This window comes from Camelus dromedarius, chromosome 7 (genome assembly GCF_036321535.1).
Source record: "Camelus dromedarius isolate mCamDro1 chromosome 7, mCamDro1.pat, whole genome shotgun sequence".
NCBI classification, from domain to species: Eukaryota; Metazoa; Chordata; class Mammalia; order Artiodactyla; family Camelidae; genus Camelus; species Camelus dromedarius.
In genome coordinates, this window is record NC_087442.1 from 10,713,694 (window position 1) to 10,731,285 (window position 17,592).

General features: G+C 50.2%; 1 gene segment (V, D, J or C); it reads right to left on the minus strand.

The window, feature by feature from the left end:
• Window positions 1-10,985: 10,985 nt before the first annotated feature.
• Window positions 10,986-17,592, minus strand: LOC105097341 (T cell receptor beta constant 1-like). The segment is given in 7 exon segments: window positions 10,986-11,215; window positions 11,499-11,605; window positions 11,766-11,783; window positions 12,256-12,648; window positions 16,148-16,312; window positions 16,712-16,769; window positions 17,386-17,592. Coding segments are annotated over 7 exon segments (969 nt in total).

Below are 17,592 nucleotides of genomic sequence, written 5' to 3' on the forward strand. Positions count from 1 at the left end.
TCAGCCGTCAGTTTGACTCTCTTTGGTACACTTCCTCAGTTGTCAGGAATGAACATGGGAGTTTAATCTTAGTGGCCGTTGAGCTGGTTTTCTCCATCCCCAGGAAGGAGTCTGCTCTCTTGGTCTCCCCTTGCCCATTGACCCTCTGCGCCCTTGGCCGTCCCCAGGCTACCTGCCATGTGTTGGTTCTTACATGCCTGAGCCACGGGCGGGCTTGAGCCATCCCTCTCTCAGGATGGAAGATGGGCTGGGCTGGGGTTCTTCCCTCTAAATGGCCTTTTACACTCCCTGCAGGTGTCAGAGCTCAGACCATCCATCAAAGGCCGCCTACCATGGTGCAGCCTATGGGCAGCTCACTCTCCCTGGAGTGCACCGTGAAGGGGACATCAAACCCCAGCCTGTACTGGTACCGGCAGGCGGCAGGAGGGGCCCTCCAGCTGCTCTTCTACTCCTTTAGTGCTGACCAGGTAGACTCTGAGGAGCCCCAGAACTTCGAAGCCTCCGTATCCCAGGATGGCTCGTTCATCCTGAGTTCTAAGAAGCTCCTGCTCAATAACTCTGGCTTCTACCTCTGCGCCTGGAGCCTCACACTGAGCCGGCTGGGGCAGGCAAATGTGCAAAAACCCCACCCTCTCCGGAGTCCTCGCCGCCCTCTCCAGGAGCCCAGGCTCAGGGGCTGGGTGAAGGATGACTGTCATCGGGTTTCTGACTGTCAGCCAATGTGAGGGCAACTGAATCAAGCCAGGGTCTCCAAAAGAACTTTACTAGGCTCTCAGGAAGAACAAAAAAGATATGTGTGTAGAATCTGTACTGCATACACCCAGTCAAGCTCCCGACATGTGGATGTCTAGTCCTAGGCTGTCGTACTTCAGCCCCCCAAGTGTTCTATACCTGGTCTAACCCTTTCTCCCGCATTCTTGTGGGTCTACATTGGAGAGTGGGGTTATGCACATGCTGGCGAGAGGGGCAGGGTGCACCTGCAGGGGGATGCGGTGGGGTGGTGGACTGGTGAGCAAATATGAGGACGTCAACCCGGGTTACTACTGATCACCTGGAAAGTCTCCTGTCATTGATCTTTCTGCAGAAACTAGACATCTCGTGGAGGTTTGGATGAGGCTTTGAGCTAGGGAAGGGGCAAAGTGGGCTGTTCTCGTAGGGGCTACAAATATGGCTTTGTTAGTATCAGAAACATGCACTTAGGAAAGTTGATTATTGTTTTGGGTTTTAGATTTTTTTTATTCCTCTTCTACTGTGTCTCCTCTCTTCCTTTGTAGCAACAGAGGGAGCAGAGAAACAGATGGTGATCAAAGAGATACAAGAGACAGGATAAAGAGGGCATGCATACGTAATGGGAAAACCCTAAAAAAGAGGAAGTACTTGGATGGGAACGAAGGAGAGAAAGAGACTTATGGGGATGGCTGGGAAGGGATGCCTCAGTTACCTTGGCAACCAGGCTTCCTTCTTCATCCCTCAGGCCCTCATCCCTCCCTCCTCCTCCTTATTCCTAAAAAGATTTTCTTTTCTAATGTCCCTTCTGTTCCACGAGGGGGCACAAGAAGTCTTAAAATACTCTGTTCCTGGCATCATTTCATTTAGGACAATTCAGACATTTGTTTATTTTCAGTATCATTTAATCTGCAGAGGAAAATCTGAGATGGAGACACAAAGCAATCAAGACAGTACTGAATAAAGCCGCAGGGTCCCTGTTGCACCTTAACGTTGACTGTTTATTAAGCAGCTATTACGTGCTGGGCATTCTGGGCCATCACAGGGCTAAAAAGAAAAATGAAGTATACACAAGACATTTCTGGGCACAGTCCCAACACGGTTTAATCAAGGCACTTGGTTTTGTTCCAGGTGTGAAAGTTTAGATTTACTAAGACAATCAGCAGTGTTACAACCATAGAAGTAAAGATGGCTTTACAACTCAAGTTTGGTTCACATTTAACAGTAAGCAACGTCTCAAGCTAATGTTTAGATGTTAGCTGGTTATTGAACATAAGCAGAAATAGATTTCTCCCTGATGCAGTACTGTCAGGCTATTTTTAGTCAATAGACTTCAGTATTTAGAACAGTTTCAGATTAATATAAAAAGTGAGCAGATAATAATGCTCTCATGCATGTCTCCTCCCCAGCCTTCCCTATTATTAACATCTTACTTGGGTGTGGTATGTTTATTTTTGAACTATTATTGATATATTATTATTAACTAAAGTCTATGAGTCACATTAAAATTTACTCTTTGTGTTGTACATTTCTCTAGTTTCTGACAAATGTACCATGTCTTATATTAACTATTACAATGTCATGCAGAATTTCACTGCCCTACAGATGCCCAGTTCTTTACCTATGAATTTCTCTCCTCTTTCCCTGCAAACCTGGCCAACAACTGATATCTTACTGCCTCTGTATATCTAAGGCATTTGCTTTTTTGAGCCCAAACTTACTAGCTGTTGCGACCTCGGGTTAATTACCTAATCTCTCTAGAACTCATTTTCCTCACCTATGGAACTTCCCTTACTGGATCGTTAAATGTATTCAATTAGATGGTGTTTATGTTATAAAGCCCTATTACGGGGTCTAATTTTCAACAGATATTATTTTCCTAAGTTCCCAAGGTATTTTGATTACAACTTCCCCAAAAGAAAGACTTATTTTTTAAAAAATATTAAAATTTAAACTATGTAGTCAATATTTTAAAACACTAAATATACTTGGATGACAAACCCATGAATCTTGTCCCCTATGTTGTGCTTGTTCAGATATTAATCTTTTCTGTTGGGAGTTCCAGAAAAGCAGTGAGGAAACAGTTCTTGATCATTGCACAGGGCAGTAGAGAGCCAGGGGCCATTACTAGGTGAGGAGAGGATAGTTAAGGAAAGGCTTGAAAGCCGTCTAAATTCATCAGAACAAATTAATACCCTCCATGATATCTGCCTATTTATAAATAAGGGTCCTATTCTCATGACTGCTTCCACAGTGTCTAGGAATCGAAAATCTACAATCATCGTAATCAGGATGGCAGATACTGCTCAGATGGGCTGTCTCTTGCCAGGAATTCATCAATCTCACTCACCTCTTTGGAGAGATGCGGCCATCTCTTCTCTAGGAGACCTTCCAGGACCCGATTCCTGGCTCTGGCTTTGTAGGTGTGCTCGGACAACTCTTCCCTACCATACCTGTCATTCCCTGGCCACTGGCACGTGGTAGATCCAGGGCCACATGCTGGTGGCCAGAACTCCCTTCAGGCCGGGATCTTAGCCACTCAAGGGATTTATAGGGAGAGAAGCTGGGGCCTCTAGGTGGCTTGAGGAAGCCGGGGACACTGAATTTGCACGACCTCATAGTTGTGCCCGGGCTTATGTGCTTTGGGTTGAGGATGCTACAGCCCTTTGAGTGGCTGCAAAGCAGACTTGCCCTGTTATCTGTCCTGTTATCTTCTGCTCCCTCCTTGGAGGTGTTTATCCTGGCTCTCTGCTTTTCTATTCTCTTTGCATTGTGTTCTCCCACCTCCTCTTGCCCAGGTGGGATAGAAGATACCCAGCACATGGACCTCACAGGCCTCAGTGGCAGGGACGACGCTTACAGAAACCCAGTCAGTGCAGCACACAGACACCAGCTCCGACATCTGGGGACTGTCCGTTTCTCAGCCTGTTGATTATCTAGGGCTCACTTTACTGTGACTCATTAGCACCCACTCATTAGATGAGTGGAAGGAAGTGGGAGACAGTGGAAGGTGGGGGGGAGGGCTTTTAGGGGCAGGTTGGGGGAGGGAGTTGCCTGAGTGATGTGGGGTGAGAAGGGACCCTAATGGGGTCATAGCAGTTAGAGCAGATGTTCTGCATTCTTCTCTATCTCCAAGGTGCTCCCTGCAGCCTCTGATCTTGGGCGTAAACTCCAGCAGGTGTAGGAGTTATGTTGGGGGTGGCGAGCTCTGCACCTGCAGCTAGGGTGCCTGGATCCCCCTCCAGAGACCTTCTCCTCTCCCGCTGTGGTTCTATTTCCACTGCCAGGGTGCTCACCAGAGGCCCAGATAGAAAGAACAGCATGGGAAGAGGATGGGCAGGATGTGGTGAACGTGGTGTTCGCGGAGCTCAGAAGATGGGTAGGGGGGAGGGACTTTCACAGTCGCCCCAGATGCAAGACCTAGTAAATGTCAAACCACATCCTGTTGTGAGACTCCGAGATGGTGCAGGGGGCAGGTGCGTGGCTGTTGCTACTTGTGCTGATGTTACTCAGAGATAAACAGCTGAGAGCCAGCACGGGGCTCAGACACCCCCATCTCTTTCCTAATTGTCTTCTAAAAGACTGCAACCTGCTTCTCTTTACTTCTTGGCCTTTGAGTCAAGGCCACGCTCCTTTAAACACTATTTTCTTCTCCTCATTCAAGGCCCTGGACCTCTTTCCAGGTGCCAGGGCTCCAGATGCCTCTTGTTAACTGTAGGATTTGGGCTCAGCACCATCCCCCTTACACCATAGACAGCCTTTGAGGCTACACCACAGGGGTGAATTGTTTGCATCTGGAAAGAGTTTAGATTTCCCGAGTTACCTTCCTCATGGTGATTTGGGGCCTGCAGGATTTGAATTACTGAATCAGAAGAGCAGAGACTGACCATTCCTTAGACACCACTTTACCCAGTCCCTTCACTTCACAGAAGAGGATATAGCACCAGAGAAGAAAAGTGAGTTGCCCAGGGCTATGCAGCTGTGGATAGAGGAGGACCAGAAGCCAATTCTCTGTGTTTTAGCAGCTCCTGGAATCTCAGGCAAAGCTGAGGGCAACGTGGGCTGTAGGTTGAGTTGCGATTTTGCTATGAATTGTATGAACCACTTGTATAAGAATAAACAAGTCACAAGGATCAGATCTGAGGTGGCAGAGGATGGAGGGGTAACTAGGAAGAACCCCAGAATTAGAATTCTGCAGAATCTAGAGAGTTGGAGAGATGAGCTGAAGAGCCATGATAAAATTAAACAAGTACTCCCCAACACCTACCCTACGCCCCAGAAAAGAGAGAAAACCAACTGTATGAACACAGGAAGAGGACTTCTTGGCTCCCAAGCGATGCATATGAAAAAGACCCAGGGTTTGAGTCAAAAGTGACCTCAATGAGTCAATGGGGTGATGTGGGTGCAGACACTGGAAAGTTGTCCTCATGAGACCAGTGTAGAAGGTGCTGAGAACAGGGGCCAAAGCTCCCTCTTCCAGGTCAGAACCCACCCGGTGCCCTGTCCTATTCTGAACAGCACACTTTTAGAAAAGTAGCAAGGTAAAAACTGACACAAATGTTCAGAAGAGAGTGGCTGGGCTGTGGAGAGCAGGAAGTGCTCAGAACAGTGCTACGTGAGACAGCAGTTGAGAGAACCAGAAATGTTTAGCCTGAAAACAAATCTGTAGGTGAATAATAATGATTATTAGAGCAGCTGATATCTCCTGACGCTATGATAACAGCTTTATATGTTGTGTGGGTTAAATAAGATGAAACCACTATGAAGTCGAGGTTGTGACTGAGGCTGTTTTTCAGCAAGGAAAGCAGGGTGTCAGAGGCGGTCACTTGCCCAAGGTCCCTTAGGCGAGAAGGGTCGATCTAAGGCTTGAAACAGATCTCTTTGCCTTTAAGTCCATGTTCTTTGTTACCATAATGTTCTCATCTATCTATGGCATGCTTTTTCTATTCTGCAAAGTTGAGCTTTTAAAGGTTCTGCTTGTAGAACAATCTATCTCTCATAGATTTGTGGACCCTGGGCTGGAGGTGGGCACATTAACTGTCTTAAGACTGGCTCTCAGGAGTAGAATTAGGACCAATGTGGGGCACTAGGATGTGATTTATGGATATCGAAAGAGGACAAGATTCTTCACAGTGCTGTCCAGGGATGAAATGGCCTACCCAGACAAGTCAAGAGTTTACTCTTGTCTCAGGACAGACCCTAGTTATGGGGGAATTCAAGATTTTGCAAATTATGCTGCCTTACCACCTAGAGTGTCTAGGTTTCCAAGATCCAGTCAAGGTCAAATCCCACTGTGGGAGTGAGGGTACAGGCAGCTGAGTTGTAACTGCTGGAGTGGCCTTGAACTTGGCCAGGAGGGGTCATGCAGGATCACCATCAAGTCACTATTTTAAAACCCACTTCCTTATTTCAGAGAATCTGGTCAGAATGCAGTAGGGGACTGGGTCCACGGAAGCCCTGGGATGCAGTCTGCCTGTCAAGACCACCCCTCATACTGAGTGAGGACAGTTGAGATGAGTTACAGCAGAGATAAGTGAGATGAAACTTCTATGGAAATAGTCACAGTTGTTGGCTTGTTTTCAGCTCTTTTTTTTTTTTTTTTACGGAAGTACTACTGATCCATCCACTCATCTCTGGGACACCATGTCCTCCAAGAAGCCCTCCTAGGAGTCCAGGCGTAACGATGGATGGCAATGGAGGAGAAAGACATGCAGCTGGGACCAAAGGGGAGGATGTGGTGAGCAGAGACTACGTCATCTGTTGGAGGGAGGTGATTCAGGGCGCAGCCAAGCACGTCACAGCAAATCCCCAGCAGAGGCAGAGTGGCACGGGTGCTATGAGCCCAGTGGTTTCAGATCCACAGACACAGAGAAAGGGCAGAAAGTCCTCAGGACGGGAGGGGAGGATATCCAACCCTAGACCGAGGCCCGAAATGCTTTTTTGTTTGGGGCCAGGATGGGATGGGTGACGTCTCACATTATGGGGTCTCAAGGCCTGGAGATCACCTGTGGGAGTCTCCCATCAGTGACGACAATGAACTAGAGTTAACAATTGTTGTCCAGGCTTGGTGGCCTTCTGTACTGTGAGTCTTCTTAGATGGCCATAGAGTAATTCCCACGGACACAGAAAAAGGGAACTTGGTGATGAGAGTTTAAGAAGAGGTCAGCGGGATTGCAGATGACAGAATTGGCCACAGGTCAGTGGCAATGCTAAGAACTGATCTGGAGTCTTCAGCCACTCCTTGATCTACACCAGCTTCTCCTAACATCCCTATACGAGATACATCTAGGTGTGAGCATCTTTTTGTTGTACACGTATAGCTTCAAGAGCGATCTCAAGTACCAATCCTTCATTCCTACACCCATCCTTAAGCAGATCAGCCTCACACAGCATCTCCTATAGGGGACTGTGTGTCACACACACTGTTAGGGGCTGATGTCAACCAAGTTAATGCCCTTCTCTGGGTCATTGGGAAAGAAGAAAAACAGGGAAATCACTCAGAGCAGGAAATGGAGATAGTATCTATCAAGAGCCATTGCTCTAATGCCAACCTCTCTTATTCTAAAATCCATCCCCCCGCCCCATTGTTCGTTCCCTTGCTCTTTCATAATCACTTAGTTAAGAGAGGAAAAGTCTTTGTCTCTCGGATGGTCTCAACATTCTCTGCTGCCCACCCTCATCTCCATCACCCAACCTTACGTAGCCTGGCCACGAGCTGTGCAGTAGGAAAGTTTGCAAGTCTTTAATGGATATTGATGATCATTGAAACATTCTTCTTCCAGGCAAGTGACAGTGACTGGAGCAGCCCTTCCCCACAGGAGTCCCATTCTCTCACTAGGACTTCACCCAACATGACCACCTGAATGCTTCCTTTCCCCTCCTAATTTCCAAATAAGACTCTAAAGGTCACAGGGTTGAGGTTCCTCTCCTGGAGAGCTACTCATGAATCCAGCTGTGCCCCTTGGAATGGCGAGAACTTGGGGGACCACAGCATCCTTTTAGAGATGCCTGGCTTCTACGTCTCTTCAGTCAGTAAGCATGCTTTGCCCCTTGCACTGTTTGTTGCTTGCGGAGTTTGCCCCTAGGCTACATTCTGCCCACAGATTTCCTTAATGGGATGAATCTTAGATTAGCCTTGTGATTGGGATAGGTCAACAGGCCCAGGCCAGTGAGGAATCGCTTTAGTGCTTCCCATTCCGTGAATGGCTCTGGTCTCAGAAACTCCCTCTGAGCACCTTTAACTGGAGTGGCCATGTGTCCTGGTTTGTCAGGACAATCCTGGTTTACTCTTCTTGTCCCAGTATCTTATCTTTCACCCTCAATAGTATCCCCATTCAAACAATGAACAGTATGATTGCCCTCTATCTAACCCATCTTTGCTCAGTTTCACCTGAGGAAGAATGGATGGGATGGCCAGAATCAGTCCAGAAGGATCTATTTAGATTCTAGAGAAAGAGGAAGAGGCAAAAGCAACTAAATTCCTAGTGCTTGTGAGTTGAAAGTTGGGGGCAGTGTTATCTGAAAGAAAGAAAGCAAATGCTGTAAAGATGTGGAAGAGAGGCCCTTCCTAGGTCAGCGAAGATGTCAGGTGGGGGACCAAATGGAGTGTCCCTATCTCTGATAATAACGTTTTTACGAGTGAGAGGGACATGCACCGAGTCATCCATCTGCCAGAGGATGTTTGTTCCTTTGTTCCCCACCTTGACAACCCCCAGGCGCCCACCAACAACTCCTCCCACATCAACCCACCTGCCAGTGGCTCTGCTTTTAGCACCCCAAAAATGAGAGCCCCCAAGCCCTCAGACCCTCTTCTCCCCGCCTCCACCCCATCTTTGCCCTACATCTGTTTAGTTTTCTCCTCACAGCTCCACTTGCACAAACTCCTGCCTCCAACACCCCCTGCTCCGACCCACTCCTGGCCCACGTGACACCCTGTTCTCCTGAGGCATTTATTTGTCCCTTTGGCTGCTCATCTCCTTGTCCCAACCTTAGGAATCACCACACACGTCTAAAGAACAGGAGGCATTGCTTCTGTGCGTGCTGGTCCAGAGTCTAAACTCTATCTCCTTTGTTTTGGGACTTTTAAAGCCATTACCAAGACAAATAAACAATAGCAACAGCAAATAAAAAAACTGTCTGTGTTTTGAGAAATCTACAGATACTTAAGACTGATGGGAAGTTACAGGCGTGTGATGAGTTTCCCAGGCTCCTCACCATCCTGGACCATGTTATTTCCTGGCCTGTGTGAATTGGGTCCAGAGAACTCCTCATCTCCAGTTCCTGGATTCACAGTGTAGTGGGATGTATAGTGTCCCTGAAATTCATGCTCACCTCAGAATGTGATGCAATTTGGAAATAAGATTTTTACAGATGTAATTTGTTAAGAATCCCGGGATGTCTTGTCCCAGATTTTAGTGGGAAGATTTTGAGTTTTTTACTGTTGAGCACACAGCCTAAATGTCCATCAACAGATGACTGGATAAGAAGATGTGGTATATTTATACAATGGAACACTATTCAGCCATAAAAATGACAACATAACGCCATTTGCAGCAACATGGGTGTCCCTGGAGAATGTCATTCTAAGTGAAGCCAGAAAGAGAAAGAAAAATACCATATGAAATCGCTCATATGTGGAATCTAAAAATAAAAAAAAACAACAACATAAATACAAAACAGAAACAGACTCATAGACATAGAATACAAACTTGTAGTTGCCAAGGGGGAGTGGGGTGGGAAGGGGCAGACTTGGAGTTCAAAATTTGTAGATACTGTCAGGCATATGCAGAAGAGATAAACAAGATTATACTGTATAGCACAGGGAAACATACAAGATCTTGTGGTAGCTCACAGCAAAAAAAATGTGACAATGAATATATGTATGTTCATGTATATCTGAAAAATTGTTCTCTACAATGGAATTTGACATAACATTGTAAAATGACTATAACAATAAAAAAAGTTAAAAAAAAAAGAAAGGAATCTTGGGATGAAATCCTGAATTTAGGGCGTGTCCTAAATCCAATGACTTGTGTCTTGATAAGAGAAAGGAGATGGAAATTTACACAAAGAGACACGGGGAAGGAGACCTGAAGGCAGAGGCTAAAGGTTAAGGTGATGCTGCCACGAGCCAAGGAAGCCAGGAGCCATCAGACACTGGGAGAAGCAAAGAAGGAGTCTCCCCTGGAGCTTTGGAAGGAACCGTGGCCCTGCCAAGACCTTGATTGTGGCTTTGGCCCCCAGAAAGGTGAGAGAATACATTTCTATTGTTTTAAGCCATCAAGTGTGGTTCTGTGATACAGCAGTGCGAGGGAACAAATACACTCAGGAATCAGGGCGTCCTCAGTCTGCTGCTGCAGGTCCTGCCCCAGAGTTTGGGAGCTGCTATTCTAGGGTCACCCAGCGACTTTGTGAGCCATCACACCCTCTTGGTTACCATTGGGAAAAGCTTCCCGAATCACCATCTTCAGAAGAATGTGCCTATGTAATTTCATAACCTACTGGTCTTTTGATCTATGATCTGTGGTTTCTTCCTCTATAAAGTAGAGAGAAAAGTATCTGCTCCTGGAGTCATTGTGGGGATTGGCTGGGACAACACGTGTGCCAGAGCCCAGCCCGAAGCCTGGAACAAAGCAGGCTATAGTAAGAACTCTATCTGACCCAACCTCTGCCAGATTTCAGAACTCCTGTCTCACCCCTGACATTTGGCCTCAACTAACTTACCCCAGGGCCTCTGTCACTGGTCTGTCTTCTGTGCCCTGACTGCATTCCTCCTCTCCCCGGGTGCAGTGTTCCACTACAGTGATCGTAACCTGCAGGTAGCAGTTACCCCAGTAAGAAGACTGTCTTTGCCCACGTGGCTGCATGCAGCATGCTACCTGTGGTGGCCTGGTCTCCATCCCATCAAGTAAAGGAGCCCGTTGGCAGGGCTACTCGAGTGTGGCACCCCAGCCCCCACTGGCCCCTGCTCCCTTTCTCCATTCCTCGCCAGGACCTGACCTCATGTCCTTGCCTCCGTGAAATCCCCAGGTTTCACATTTCAGTATTTTCAACTCTGTGCCTTCTTTAGAATTCTAAACTAGACGTGCAGAGTAGAACTAAATCTTATGCCCAAAATTCTGAAATAAGAGAAGATGGAAGACCATCCTCCATCAGGAGGAAAGAAGGAAGTAGTATTGGCCAGGGAGGAGGGTTAGTCACGTTCCCCAAATCAGAAGGTAGATCAGCAAACCCCACTGACACTGCTGAGACACAGCCAGGCCTGCCGGGACACTTTTATTGGTTTAGTCTATTTCAAATTCTGTGTTGAGCTCACTTTGCAGGGAGGCTGAGAGACGGGACAACATCCCTGCAGGAAGGAGATAAGGAGTGGAGAGAGAGAAACTCTAAGAACACTGACTGGATACATGTGAAAGAGAATCCAGCGCGAGGATAAAGAACAACTCAGGGTGCATATTTGGAGCTGGTCTCAGGAATCCTTTTTCTTAACCTGAGGAAGAGAGGACACTGTCAGGGTGGCAGGGGCCATGGAACAGCAGGAGGGGGTCAGAGGAGGCTGAATCTGGGGCCTGATTTTGGGCCGGGCAGGTTGACTTTTCCCATCCTCTAAAGCTACGTTCTGTAATAATCCCAGGACTTTCTCCACAGACTGGCAGTCCCATTATAATTCCACTGAGATGCTGGGATGTCAATCCGAGATTCCCTTCAGTTCCCGTGCAGGGTGTTCCACCCTCTCGCTTCACTCATCTGCCGTATCCTGCCCTCCCCCTTACCATGGCCATGAGCACGAGGGCGCTGACCAGCACAGCATACAGGGTGGCCTTCCCCAGAAGGATCTCATAGAGGAGGGTGGCAGACAGGACCCCTTGCTGATAGGACACTGTGGGCAGGAAGGGAGAATAGGTAGGTACCTGTGAGCAGGTGTCTCTGGTCTCTTCTCCACCTGCCCCCAAGCCCACCCAGGTCCCTGGGATCAGCATTCTCTCGTTTCAGATCAAAGACCATGGGAGATGGAGACAAAGACGGAGAGGGCCACTTACCTGAGGTGAAGCCACAGTCTGAAAGAGAAAAGTGGAGAGGGAAATGGATGAGTAGGGAATGCCATTCCTTAAAGAGACTGAGCCTTAAGTCACAGCCTTTAGAGTCATAGGTTCATAGGCCACAAACAGGAGCAAGTCATACGATGCAGTCAGCCTCCTGGTATGGCTGGGAACTGTCTCTCTCATGCTGCTCAATGTCAATGGCATCACCATTATGATTTTAGAAAACTGGGACCAGTGCAGGGATGCGGATGCACCACTGAGGCCCTGAGCTGTGCAGGACACTGGTGATGGGGACCCATCCCCACAGCGCTTGGCTGAGGATCTGGGGGAGGAATTAGCCCGAGGGGCCCTGTCCACCCTCATGGTGGCCTCTGGTCGTCCCACCCCCATCCCTTTTTCCTGAATCTCGTTTTTCTGGGCTTTTACCTGGATCTCTCCCTTTCTCTAGTCTGACTCAGTCCATGCCGAACCTCCCCGACCCGCTCACCTGCTCGGCCCCAGGCCTCGGCACTGACGTTCTGGGAGACGGGCATGGGCCAGCCCTCCTTCCACTGGTCCCGGTCCTTGTCCGTGAGCCCGTGGAAGTGGACTTGGCAGCGGAAGTGGTTGCGGGGGTTGTGCCAGAAGGTAGCGGAGACCCTCAGCCGGCTGCTCAGACAGTAGGTGGAGTCACTGAGGTTGGGGTCCTCCCTGTAGGGCTGCGGGTCCGTGCTGACCCCGCTCTGGACCTCCTTCCCGTTCACCCACCAGCTCAGCTCCACGTGGTCGGGGTAGAAGCCTGTGGCCAGGCACACGAGCGTGGCCTTCTGGGTCCGGGAGATCTCTGCTTCCGATGGCTCGAACACAGCCACCTTGGGTGGTTTGACCTGGCTCAGGTCCTCTGCAGGGGACAGGGGTTGGGAGCAGGGCTGCTCTGAGAGCTGGGCTTGGTAGGGGCCGTGTGTGTGTGTGTGTGTGTGTGTGTGTGTGTGTGTGTGTGTTTGTGTGTGTCTGTGTGATGAGACGGCAGGGCAGGAGGTCATCACAGATCAGCGGTAGGTCCTGTCTGTTTGGGGGGGCACCTCCCCATTCCTCTGTGATTGACCTCCCTCTGCCTGCCTGTCCTTTGCATTCCCCCTGTGACAGGCCTGTCTACCATGTCTCCATCCCCCCAGGGGGCATTCCAAAGGGCACTGCCCAAAGTTCTGAGTATGTCTCTTCAGTGGCCTGCTTTGATTTCTTACCCAACAAGAAAAGCTCCCCTGTCTACGTCTCACCGTGATGTGTGGTAGCTACTTACGCAGATCACTGGGTTGGAATCACAATAACAGAATTGGAATCTTAGAACTGACCTTGCCCACCAGTGTGACTGCAGACCGTCTCTTAATTTCTCTGCATCATTTCTCCTACTTGTGAAGGGAGAGTCACAACACTGAGTGTCTGGAGTGGGTGGGGGATTAAAGGATGGAGTCAGGACTCAGCCCTCAGCTGGGTTACTTGCTTGTGAATCTGAGGGGCTGCGGCGTGAAGGGGAGTTGGGGAGAAGGGGCTCATTGGGGGGCTGGGACTTTCTCCAGGTGACAATTCAGGTGGCGTATTGCTGTGCACTCATGTGAGGACATGCTCCTGTCCTCGGGAGAAAGGGTTTTTTTTTCTGCCCTTTTGGTGCATCAGGAGGGGACCCAGCCATTCCTCTGCCTGCCGTACCCCTGGGTCTCCTCAGCTGGGACAGAGGGCCGTCTCCCCGTGTTTCAGATTCAGGACTCTTCAACCTTCTTTGCCCCCTTTACTTCTAATTACTCCACTTCTCCCTACCAGCAAGCTTCCTAAATATGCATCTGAGATCATCAGAGCCACTGCTGCTTCCAGTTGTCTTGATTAAGTTTCTGTCCTAAGTGTCTCCTCTGTGCTGTCCTGCAGGGCTCCAGGAGAATGCATTCTAGTTCCCACCCCGACATCTGCTACAGCCTCCCCGTATGGCTGGCTCATTTCTTCCAGGCCCTCTCTCCATTAATTTCTTTTTTCCTAGCAATTCTATTAAAAGAAAGTCATCTCACTCTTAAGAGCTCTAGTTAGCTGGGAAAACGGAGAAAATGTTCTTATACTTGACATGTCACAGTTCTATGGATGTGACTTAACTTGAGAGCTGGCTCATGGGTGTGTGACCGGTGCAGTCACTCAGGACCCCACACTTGGCAGGGGCCCTTGGTCCCTTGCTTGGCTTAACGTGCTGGTTTACTTGGAAATTTTAAATGATTTTTAAACAAAACCCTTGCATTTTCATCTTGAGGCCGTCTCCCTCCCGTCAGGCCAGCCTCGCTCCCCACATTCCTACCTTGCTGATTGTGATTCTGTCCCTAGGTCTTTACAGGCTGAAGGTGCCTGAAATGGAAATATCCTAACTTCTATCTGCACTAGTGGCTCCATCAGTCTTTCTCCTCCCAGCCTGGTTATTTTACTCCCCCGTCCACAACCGTGCCTCTGGGATTCTACCAGCCCTACAGAGGCACCACAGAATGTGTTCCTCTGACCTCCGCACGCAGCAAATGCTCAACTCTTACTGTAAAAATTAAAGATGCTCTTTGAGCCCTGTGTGATGGTCCCCATGATGTTTACTGATGTGATGGGCAAAACAAACAGAAGCAGGACCTTCCTTCCTCCTGGAAGCACTGACTACAGGGCTCCATGGTCAGGGAAAGTCAGTCTTCTCTCCAGATTTGTCAGTCCCTGTGGGGTGTGGGTGGGCTTGCTTATGTGAGTGTGTGTGCCCTGGTGAGTTTCTGTTGTGAGTGTTCCGATGTGGGCTGGACTAGCCTCAGGCAGAATTATGAAATCTATCTTTCCTGTCCCCAGCCCACCTCTCACACATTCCCAGCCCTCCACTCCATTATCCACATGCCAAACCTGCCCCTCCTTTGAACTGGGCTCACCTACCTCCCCAGGGACCACCTGGCGGAGGGACATGGGAGGGGCTGATGGACTATGGCAATCCAGGTTTGCCAGAACCTCTGCGTGGAGCTGCTTTTGTAATCCTCACAGCAGCAGGTGTTATCGATGAGACTGCAGACTAGAGAGAACTGAGGCGCGCACAGAGGCACTTGTCCTAGGTCTCCAGATCATTAAAGGCCCAGGGCTTGGAACCCAGGTTTTTGTGATTCTAAGGTCTCTGTCTTTTCTTCACTCTGGCTGATCCCAGGAACGCGGCTTTTCCTCTGGGAACCACCCAGCTGAGCCCCACTGGCTCCATCTTAATAATCTAACTAAACGCAGTGCTTGCTGTGGTCAGATAATCCAGGGAAATACCCAGTAGTGCGGGTTTCTTCCCCTCAGTGCTCTCATCACCTGGTGACTTTAAGTTCCCTTTCCAGCACTAGGACCTAAGATGCTGCTGGGAATTTTCCTCACCTCACAAGCAAAGTATCTGCACTTTAACTGATGTCCTGCCCCTCAGGCTGTTTAACCTCCAACACCTAGTGTGAGGAGGGAGATTTCAGGCTGAAGAGAGAGTGTATATCTGGGGAGTAAATCCACCCCAGTGGCCCAGGTTCGCATCCAGCCTCTCTGTGCTGTACACACAGCCTGGACCGCGGAGGTCTGGGGCTTAGGAGGAGAGGAAGAGGTTTTAAGCCTAATTTTAAATCAAAACTTCTAAACAGTAAATCAACAAACCCCACTTGCTTGGAGTTCTTGTTTCTCTCCCTCTTTCACCTCTCTATTCCACTCTTGTTTGTCATCCTTTCTGTCCTCTGTTCAGTGGAACCTCCATCTACACCTCCCAGGAGCCCGCTCTGCCCAGGGCTCACCATCCTGTGCTCACTCCTACCTTTTCCTGCTCCTCCAGCTCATTTTCCCCTTGGTAGCAGCTTCCCTGCTCCTACCCTTCCCCCAGCCCAGGACTGCCCTCCTCAGGCTTTTTCTCCAGTCAAGCAGCTCTCAGACTCCCAATAAATCCTCTCTTTCTCCACCACTCACCCTGCCCCTAAAAACCTCAGAAAAAAGAGACCAAATCCCCGCTGCCCTCTGTGCAAGTTCCCAGACATGAGTACCACATCCAGTACCCGCTCCCTTGCAGAGTTGACCCCACAGATGGACAAGTGGCCGCGCGCCCCACCTCCAGCCCACCGCCTTCTCCGTGGACGCAAGGATCTGGGCTGGAAGGCACAGAGACTTCCACATCTTACCTAAGACCGTGAGCCTGGTGCCTGGGCCGAAATGCTGCTCATAGGACCACAGAGGAGGAGCCCCGCACGCAAACCCCCCGCAGCGCGCAGCCGCCCCTCTCCTGGGTCCCAGCGCCGGGCTCCAGCACAGGGAGGGGACCGGGTGCGGGGTCCGGCCGCCCTGCGCCCGCCGCCTTCCATCCCGCCCCGCCGCCGGCTGCCGGGCCCGCGGACACTCACCCGGCACGGCCAGCCGGCTGCCGGCCCCGAAGGTCAGGGCGGCTGCTGGAAGCACAGCCCCCGGGCTCCCCCCAGAAACCGTGCCCGCCCGCCCGCACTCACCTAGCACCAGGAGCCGCGTGCCCGGCCCGAAGTACTGGGTCTGTGAGTCACGGCCCCCCAGCCCTGCGCAAAAACCCGCCGCGTCCCCGGTGTCCCTGCTCACCTAGCACCGACAGCCGGGTGCCTGCGCCAAAGTACTGAGTGTTCTGGCTCACAGCCCCGGGGCGCAGCACAAAAACAGGCCCCCCACCCTGTTGGCGTCCGGAGTGCCCGACTCTCCTCCCTGTGTCCCTGGAAACCCCGCTTACCTAGCACGGTCAGACGGGTGCCCCCGCCGAAATACAGAGGATCTGTGCTCACAGCCCTGGAACCCAGGCCAAAAACCTGGCCCTATTCTCTCCTGATGCCTTGGATCAGCCCAGGTCCCTCCAACCATGAGCACAGCCCCAAATGGAGTTGGGTAGCTGCCCATCTCTCTCCATCCCGCCCCACGGAAGCTCCAGGACCAGCTGCCCTCCTTACCCAGGACAATCAGCTTGGAACCCTCCCCAAAGTACAGCTGCTGGCTGTTTACACAGCCCTGGAGATCCACAAGCAAACTTCGCCTTTCCAGAGAGCAGCCAAGGAGGGTACAGCGCCCATTCCCTGAACATCAGGGTTCAGAAGATCTTCCAGGCTGGGCAGCCCCTCCCTCCACCTGGAGCAACCCTCTTACCTAGCACAGTGAGCCGAGTCCCTGCTCCGAAGTACTGCTCAGCGTAGGAGCACAGTGAGAAGGGGCTGCCAAGAATTCCTCCCCCTTCCCACCTCCCTTGGCACAGACTGAGGGCCACCTTCCCTCCCCTCTCTGGCTTCTCTCTTCCCACCTGTCTCCAGAACTAGCTGGACACAGTCACCTGGACCCTGCTTGAGGTCATCCCTAATTTGCAGAGAACCACCTTGGCTTGGAGACAATACAGTGGCTGTGAAATCTGCAGGGGTATTGGTGGTGGAGGTTGGAGTTGAGAAGTGTGCCGGGCTAGACCCTGCCTCTTGCTGGTTATGTGACCTGTAAGCTCGCTGGCCTTAGTTTCTCCACCTGAACAATGGGGTAGTATCTTTACCCCAGGGTTATTGTGAGTGCTTAACAAATAACCCATCTGCAAGTACTTTGTCAAAGGGCAAGTTTTATGAAAAGCACTGAATGATGATCCCACTTTGACGCCTTGATTCTGAGTGTGGAGCAGGGAGAGGCAGAACTGTTTGCTGAGTCCATGTCCCTGCAAGATCACATCAGGGACCAGCTCCAGGGACCTCTGCCAGCTACTCTCCCATCCAGAGCGGGAGACTATGTCCTTGGGGCTGGGTGGAGCTGTTTTCTGAGGCAGGGCTTTTTGTAAAAGGACCTTCTCTACCTGAATCAT